Below are 8763 nucleotides of genomic sequence, written 5' to 3' on the forward strand. Positions count from 1 at the left end.
ACCCTGACCCCCACGCACCCCGCACCCTTCCCGCGGTGCAGGCGCAACCCCGGGACCCGTGCGGCTGCGTCACCGCAGGTCCTCGCCCACGTCCTGGTGCTCTGCGTTGCTCCGTGCAGCGCACCCAGAGCTGCGTCTAGCCCCAGACCGTTTGTGTGGCGGCGTTTCGGCGCAGTGCTCGGCCTCCTGGCCGCGGTCCGTCAGCTGGCGCCGCAGGGCAAGCTCACGGCGCTCCCCGCGCGGCCGGCCTGCTCGCCCGGGGCCCGCGGAACACGTGCCCGCGTGCGTGGGGCCCAGAGCGCTGCCTCTTGGGGCACCTTCCCGCCCGCCTTCCCGAATCAGGCTGGGGGTTGTCCTTCGGGCTGTCCCGGGGTTTTGTACTCCGCCCGGTGGGAAAGCTGCTGGAGCTTTTGTTCTCAGGGCGGACTGGCCTTGGTGTGGCTGATCTTTCCCGTCAGAAGACCACGCAGGGCATCCAGGCATCATCACAGACGTTGTGGGGATGTGTGTGTGTGTAGGGGGGTGACTGGTGACAAAATCAGATCACGAGGCCACCTTGTGAACTCTGATGTGCTGCCTCCCTAATTCAGCATCTTTATCTCTGGAGCGCCTCTCTCCTGTACCTGCTTCCCGGAGAGACACCAGACCGGTTCTGTGTCTCGCCCCGTCCCCGCCCCGCCAGGGACTCTCCAGAAAGTAGGGCGAGGGTGGCAGGCTGGAGATGTTCCCGGCGCAACAACATCTGGGAGTCCGCCGACCTTGGGAAGCCAGCCCCTGATGCCCTGGGCTCAGCTCCCAGCCCAGGACTGTGTTCAGAGCTACTGTGTCAACAGAGGCACCTGTGTGTCCGGGTCCTCCTCGCTGGGCCCCACCCCACCTGTTCCACCCTGTCGATGCAAATGTACCAGCGAGAACGCTCGAATATAAAAAGAAAACAAGAGTTTTATTCAAACCCAAGTTAGGAGAGCTGCCCAGGAAACCGATCTTAACTGGGAAGAAAGAGTTCTGGAGAATGAACTGTTTTTACAGAGTTAAATACTTTTTTACGTCTTGTAAAAGCTCAGAAGATTATAGATTAGTGTTTAAGCAAGAATTATGAATTTTAACTTCGAGGAATGCAGGGAGCAGGAGTGTGGATGATCTCTCAAAAGACAAGAGGGTTTTCCCTTAGGCAACTCATTCACAAAACAGATGTAACAATGGGTGTGTGGAGGGCCTTAAGTCAGGCTTTGGATTTAAAGTTTATGTAAAGTCATCCCAATACAGAAATCTAAAATGGCTTCCCTTGTATATCAGACTTTAGAGAGCTTTTCTCTCATCTACCTCAGAACCCCATCCGAAATCACTGCCAAACCAACTCACCTACAGGCAACCCCAGGAGCCCCTGCTGCGGACTGGAGGAGGGGACTCAAACTGTGGGAGAGTGAGGCGGAATCATCCTGGTGTGCAGCCTGGAGGGCTTCCTGGAGGAGATGGAAATCAAAGACCTCCGAGTTTAGGGGTGGACCTGCTCAGTGGGGAGTCTGCTCAAGGATTCTCTCCCTCCCTCTCTTTCTGCCCCTCTCCTGCTCCTTCTCTCTCTCTTGCACACATGCTCTCTCTAATAAATACATAAATCTTAAAAAAAAAAAAGCAAATCCATGTATCCAAATGACCCCCCTCTGTCCCCAAATCCTGCTGCCACTTGGTCTCCATTATAGGTGAAAGCACTATGCAAAAAACAAAAAACATAGGTCCTGTAGAGTCTTTTTTTTTTAAGATTTTATTTATTTACCTGAGAGAGAGTGAAAGAGAGCAGGCATGAGTGGGGGATGGGGATGGGGGAGGGGCAGAGGGAGCCGGAGATCGTGACCTGAGCTGAAGGCAGAAGCTTCACCGACAGCCAGCCAGGCGCCCTGGTCGCATAGAGTCCGAAAAGGGCGAGAGCCCCTGGCCTCTGGGAGCTGGCCTGGTGCATAGCTGGGTCTTTCCTGTTGGGCATAAGCAACTTCCGAGGACAAGTGTGTATCAGACTACTGCGTGACTGCTCATGACGAAACAAGACCTTTCTGTAATCACATCTGAACACACAAAATACACAGCCCAGAATAGACCCGACACCTCCTCCCATCCTGGCTGATGGAAAGGAAACCATTCTTTGCCAAGCACGTCTGGAGCCCCCCAAGCACGTCTGCCCTCCTTCTGGATAAGATGCATTAGGTTGCCATACGGGGCTGAACTCTGTCCCTCCACATTCACATTCACCTGGAACCTTAGCACATGACTTTATTTAGAAATAGGGTCTTTGCAGATGTGGGTCGAAGGAGGTCACCCGGGATTGGGGGGCCCTAAATCCAAGGACTGGTGTCCTCCTAAGAGAAGGAGAAAAGACACAGAGACACATGGGGGAGGCCATGCGGAGAGGCCCCAAACCAAGAAGCACTGAGGATTGCCAGCAACACCAGAAGAGAGAGAGAGAGAGAGAGAGTCCCGGAACAGACCCTCCCCTGGACCCTTGGGAGGGTGGCTGTGCCAACACCTTCACTTCAGACTGGCCTCCAGACTGAGAGAAGAACTTGCTGTTGTATTAAATCACCCGGGGTGTGTCATTGTGGCCCCAGGATGCGGGTCCAGGACGCCTGGTCGCAGAGCCCCCTGTGTTCCAACAGCAAGCTGCCCAGAGCCAAGCCCCTCGCATGACACAGGCCCGAACCCACAGCCCTTTCCAACACCCTCCTCCTGAGGCAGCCACGCCCCCCTTCCCCGACCCCAGCACTCCCCTGGCAGGGCGCTGGGTGACAGGTGCCGGGGGCTGGGCTGCCAGGCGCTGCCGGCTCTGGTCTGGTCCGAGCCCCCCTCCCCCACCCCCTCAGGGCATAAACCAACGCCTCGGCCTTCATTATCTCAAAGCACACAGAGAAACCTCTCTGGGGTCTAATGTCTCGCTAATGGGCGGGGAGGACCCAGCCCTTGTGCGCCCAATGGCAGGGCTGGTTCACCTGAGAGCTGACATATTGGGGCTATTGATTTTCCCCAGGAAGATCAATATGGGGGGCGTGGGGACAGGCAGGTCCACGCCTTCTGAAGAGCAGAGCCTCTTCTCCAGGGACGGAGGCCTGACCACAGGGGCAGGGACTGGCGGGGCCAGCGAGGGCTTTGAGCTCTGTAAGGCCAGGCATGGCCCACACCGGAGCTGACTGGCGGCAGGTGCTGGGACATGTGCGGGGGCCCAAGCCTGGCAGCCTGAGTGCATCAGTCCCAGCCCCACTCCAGGGGTCCTGGTGGGCAGCGGAGGGGGCTTGGGACACCCATGTCACTTGGCCTGGCCCTCGTCACCCAACACCTGGCTGGACTGTGTGCACAGTGATTCTGGGAAAGTGTGTCTCCACCAACCCACCCTTGCCAGTAACAAAAGCCAGAGTTCAGCCTCCACTCGCTGGACTCCTGTGTTCCTCTTGAACATGGCTCAGACTCAGGAGTGGCACGGATGGGGATAATTCATGCACACCCCTAATAAGACCTCACATCTGCTTCTTAAATCCCTCTCATGCCTGTCCCCCCAACTTTACTCCCTCAGGCTGTGCTTTGTGTGGCCCTATCATTGACTGCTGGGACTTAGTGCAATAGCACCCTCCCTGGTCTCCAGGCTCAGGCTTCCTCTGTCCAGATGCCCACCCCACTCTGCACTGCCCAGTTTCCTCTTGCTAAACCTTTATCTGCTCTGATGTCTCCTCGAATCTAAAACTCTCTGTCCTAGGCTGGGGTTTCCTCCTTGGTCTCTGGTCAGGCAGAAAAAAGCATTGGGATTATGCCAGCAGAAACAGACAGGGAGAGTCTGGCTATTTGTGGACAGTCTTCCCATGACTGGCATTAGTGAACATCTCCTCGCTGGGCCACTTGCAGGACCCAAACCCCCACCAAAGCCCCAGCTCCACTGACCAGGGGCCTGAGGCAGAGGCCAGGATGGAGAAGTAGGCCTGTGGGGGGTTGGGGAACAAGTGCCCTTGGGAAGGAGTGGGCCCTGGGTGGGGGTGGTGATCATGGTGGGTCCTCTCTGGGAGAGCCTCACCCTCACCCTGAGATTTGTTCCAGCCACAGAGGGCAGAGCTGAGTGCCCAGGCTGCCTTGGAGAAAGGGCCAAACTCCATGGCCCAGCCAGGAGGCCCTGCAGGCCACCACCTCACCCCACTGTCCAGCCGATGCTTCCAGCTGGGAGTGTCCTGTGGCTGCAGAGCCCAGACAGAGGGGCTCAGCGCTGATGCATTATCCTGCTGTCCTGGACGTCATAAGTCCAAAGCAGCCCCCAAGGCGCTCTGGAGGCTCCGGGGAGAATCACTTCCTTGCATTTTCCAGACGCGGGGACCCTCCATTCCACCTTCAAAGCCAGCAGGGACCCTGCCCCTCTGCTCATATCTCCCCCTCTGACCCTAACTGCCCTCCCTCTGGTCAGGACCCCTGTGATGACACTGGGCCCCCAGGACAATCCAGGATCACATCTGTGGGGCCCTTTGCATTGTGACATAACATGTCCACAGTCCCAGGGGATTAGGGTGTGGACATCTGCAGGGCCACCAACCATGGGGTGTCAGCTCCTTGTGGCCTAGGCCTTTGCAGGCCGTCTCCTCTGCTGGACACCTGCACTTCACGCAGATGGACCGGGTGAGCTCCTGGTCCCATCGGCGCCGACCAAATGACCTCCTCCATGAAGCCCCTCTTCTGGTCATACAAGAGGGGACATACTCGCGGGCAGGGCCATATCTATCCTTCCCCAGAGCCCCCACACTGCCCAGCTCAGACAGGGCACCGATGAGGGCTGGAGACCGAGCCCAAATGCCCTCCTGGAGTCTCCACCCAGACTGCGCTCCCCTCGAGTCCTCGGGGCCCACCTTGGGCAGCTAAGCAAAGAGACACCTGCCCCAGCCGACACCCTTCCCAGGTCCTGGCCCCAGTCCTTCCCGAGGAGCAGCAGGGGGCGCTGTGGCCACAGTCCGGGCACCTACTGGGCCCCTCCCTGGGGACCTGGGCCGTCCCAGAGGGCTGACGCTGACTGTGCTGGGTCAGAGGGGACGACAGTGGCTGGGGGAGGTCTGCCCCACGGCTGGAGCCTGGACAACAGTGTCATCGAAACCGGAGTCTCGGGGCAGAACTGTGGCCGTGCCTGAAGTCAGTTTCTGGGGACCGAGCTCCAAATGCAGACTGGACTCACGAGACAGATTACTTGTGTCCCGGCCTCGCCCTGGGACGTGGGGAAGGGGCCGTGATGATCAGGAAACCACGAACCATAGGCTATAGGAGGCCTGGCATGCCGCACCACCCTGCACTCTCCCTGCACGGGCCCTGGCCCAGTTAGACCACCTGCTTGGGAGATGTTGGCAGCTCCAAAGACCCACCTACGGCAAGTCACCAGCCTGGCCCAAGGTGGGTCCCACACTTCATTTCCCTGTCACTCCCCCAAACCTGGGCGTCCTGACCATGACTCCTGCATCGGGCCCTCCGAATGCCCAAGAAATGCCCAGCAGCTATCCCCCCATGGTCCCCACTTGCAGAAAATGTCTGGGTCTGTGCCCACACCCCACGTGTAATGGGGCATCACTAGTTAGGACAGGTGCTGGCTCCTGCCTGAAGGGAGCAGAGCCTGGAGCCAAGACCAAGGGCCCAGGGAGGACTGGGAGGGTGTCCCTGGAAGGGTGAGCCCTCTCTGGTGGCAGGGAGATCAGGGACCGGGGGCCTGCCAAGCTGGGAGGGGGCTACCAACCTATCCTCAGAACCTGGCTGGCCCAAAAGCAGGGGTGGCTTTGAGCCACAGCGGACAGGATTCTGGAGTCCTCCCAGCTGGGAGCGAGGCACCTAGCAGAAGCCACGTACGGTGAATGACTGTCCCCCAAACCTCACGTCCACCTGAACCCCGGAATGGAGCCTCATGCGGAAATAGGGTTTTTGCAGCTGTAATGAACACGAGGTCAGACTGGATCCCGGTGGGCCCTGAATCCAATGATGGGTGTCCTTGTAAGAGAGAAACTTGGACCCAGGCTCCCGTGGGACGAAGGCCATGCACGGATGGACACAGAGGTTACGGTGATACGGTTGCAGCCAAGGAGCGTCCCCACAGTGGACGCTGGGAGGGAAGCGTGGGTTCCCACCTGGATGACACCCCTTTGCTGCTCCTAGCCCCCCAATTTGGGTGACTGGCTACCGTGGCCCCAGGACACTCAGGCAGCTCCAGGCAGCAGCCCCCCGGGGTCCTGCGGTTGGTGTCAGCTATAACCCTGCAGGGAGGCTCATGGGGGATGCCCCTAGGTGGGCTCCGCGGTGCGGGGTGCAGCGGCGCAGGACCAGCTTGGGCCCTGGGGGTGAGGCCCTGTGTCGGGGGCAGCAGGGGCTGAGTTGGGTTTGTTGTAAACACATCTGCAGCTCTGGGGTAGCAGGAGCTGGCTGGAGGGGCTGGGAGTCCTGCAGCCACTCCTGGCAGGGTTGAGACTGGTCACAGCGCCCAGGAGGGCCCGGCAGTTGGAGGCGGCCCCCTGCATATGAGAGGCCACCACCCGGGCCCTGGCCAGTGGTCCCCACAGCCTCCGGTCCCTGGCCTGCCCAGCTCCTACTGCCGGCCTGGAACACCGTTTACCCAGAGAACCGCAGAAGCAGGATGTCCTCTAGAGAAGGCTACTCCAGAAGTCAAAATAGCATGAAATTTAATTTTCCGCTTATTTGACAAGGCTTGGTCCGGGTCCCAATCAGTGGCAGAGATAAGGGTCCTCGGCCCCGGGTGTGAGCCAGCTGGGCCTGCAGCAAACACTCCACGGTCCCCGGGCAGGTTGAGGCTCCCCCCGCGGGGCCCTGGTTGCTGGGCGCTAAAGCAAACGGGCTCTATTTGCCCAGTCTGCGATGACAATGCAGTCACCAAATATTTGCCAGCCCGCTGGCCGCAGAGCCCAGCTATAAATGCTTGAGCCCAGGTGGAGGTGGGCCTGCCCCACAGGAGCTGCAGGCCTCGGCAGGTAGGAGCCGGGCTAGGTGGCGGGCGGGGAGGGTGCTGGAGCTGGTGGCGGGGACCGGCCTCCTCCCCCTTCCCCGGAAGGCCGTGGGCCCTCTGGCCAGGTGGGCCGTGCGGACCACCCACCCAGCGGTAGGACAAGGGGCGTGGCTGGGGAAGGGGGCGCCCACGTTGGCTTCCCCACAGCCCACTGTTGGGGCCATGGGACCCCTGGCAGGGACGAGGGGCCCAGCGGGGTGAGCGAGAGCCAGGGGACAGCATGGACGGCAGACGGCAGGCAGGAGGGCGGCCCCGCCCAAGTGAGCCTCCCTGGGGTGGGGGTTCTGACAAGCTGGGAGCCCCCTCTCCCTCTGTCCACACCACCCTCCCTTTCTTCCCTTCCTGCAGGGAGGCAAAAGGGCCCTCCCCGCTGCAAGCCGCGCCCCCCGCACTCGTCCCCAGGGGCCAGAGCACTCCCAAAGCTCAGAGTCAGCCCCATTTGGCTTCAGGCCACCGGGTCTCTGTCACCTCCCCAAATCCCACTCCACCCACCCTGCCCTGAGCCCCAGACCCACACACTTTCCCTGCTTCCTGCTGACCTGCCGACCCCTCCAAACCCCAGGGGCCAGGGAGCAGATGAAAGCCTGGGGCCTGCACTGTATCCCTGTCATCAGACAGCGCGGGGGAACCAGCACCCGGCTCTGGGTGCTGCCCTAAGCCTGCAAGACCCCCGAAGCCTCAGGGACTCTGGGACCTGGACCTAGCGCACTGATCCAGACAGCCAGGCCCAGCTCCCAGGGGCCCCCGCCTGCCGGCACCTGGGCAGATGCCCCCTCAGCAGGTGGGCCTGTTGATCAAGAACCGTCTCTGCACCCCGGCCCCCAGCGCCCACGGCCCTAGTCTCTCTCCACACCTCCCCGGCTCCCGAACGCGACACCTGCTCCAAGCACAAGTGTGGCTGGGCAGGCCTTGGGCCCTGCGGGCTGACCTGTCCTGACCTGTCCGCTCTCCACCTCCCTCCCCAGTCGCACCTGCTGCCGCAGAAACGCAGGCCCAAGGAGATGGCCACGGGCGTGATCCGGCCTCTCTGTGACTTCCGGCTGCCCCTGCCCACCCGCCGGCCCTTCCTGCCCTCAGACCCGGAGCCCCAGGAGACCTCTGAGGACGAGGAGGACGAGGAAGACGAGGAGGAGCCGGAGGGGCCAGGCGGCTGCAGCCCAGCCCCCCAAGCCTCGGGTTGGGCCCCAGAAGCAGGCCCCCCGGGTCCCAGCAGCCCCGAGACACCCCTGCAGCTGCTGCGGTTCTCCGAGCTCATCAGTGGCGACATCCAGCGGTACTTTGGCCGCAAGGAGAGGGGGCAGGACCCCGACGCCTGCGACATCTACGCGGACGACAGCGCACCCCGGGACGTCCCATGCACTGACCTGGCGCGACTGGCCCCGGGCGGGCCCCCAGACGGCGACCAGGCTGCGGAGCCTGGAGTCCTCTCTCCCAGGGGTCCCGAGGGGCAGGCCCGCGGGCTGGGGCCCCTGGCCGAGCTCTTCGACTACGGGCTGCGGCAGTACTCAGGGTCTGGGGCCCTGGCCGGCAGGCGGCTCAGGCTGGAGCGAAAGTACGGCCACATCGTCCCCATGACCCAGAGGAAGCTGCCTCTCTCCTTCTGGGAGGAACCGGCCCCCGGCCCCCTGGGCCTGCTCCGCCCTGGCACGCCCGACTTCAGCGACCTGCTGGCCAGCTGGTCAGCGGAGACTGGCCCTGAGCTGCCTGTGGGGGGTGGCCAGGCCCTGGACGGGGTACAGCTGGCCGAGGCCTAG

The 8763-nt window shown here is 61.6% G+C and overlaps 1 protein-coding gene across 1 annotated transcript; it reads left to right on the top strand.

The window, feature by feature from the left end:
- Positions 1-7385: 7385 nt before the first annotated feature.
- On the top strand, positions 7386-8763 carry PERCC1 (proline and glutamate rich with coiled coil 1). The gene is made up of 2 exons (XM_028111444.2): positions 7386-7441; positions 8001-8763. The coding sequence occupies exon 2, from the start codon at positions 8011-8013 to the stop codon at positions 8761-8763; it is 753 nt and encodes a 250-aa protein (XP_027967245.1). The 5' UTR covers positions 7386-7441; positions 8001-8010.

The sequence above is a fragment of the Eumetopias jubatus genome, unplaced genomic scaffold (genome assembly GCF_037043125.1).
Source record: "Eumetopias jubatus isolate StellerSeaLion01/CBP00866 unplaced genomic scaffold, mEumJub1_p1.0 scaffold_12, whole genome shotgun sequence".
Lineage (NCBI taxonomy): Eukaryota > Metazoa > Chordata > Mammalia > Carnivora > Otariidae > Eumetopias > Eumetopias jubatus.

What these genes read in the sequence shown, in the direction of transcription:
- PERCC1 (XM_028111444.2), top strand. Translation starts at nt 8,011, where the DNA reads ATGGCCACGGGCGTGATCCGGCCTCTCTGTGACTTCCGGCTGCCCCTG.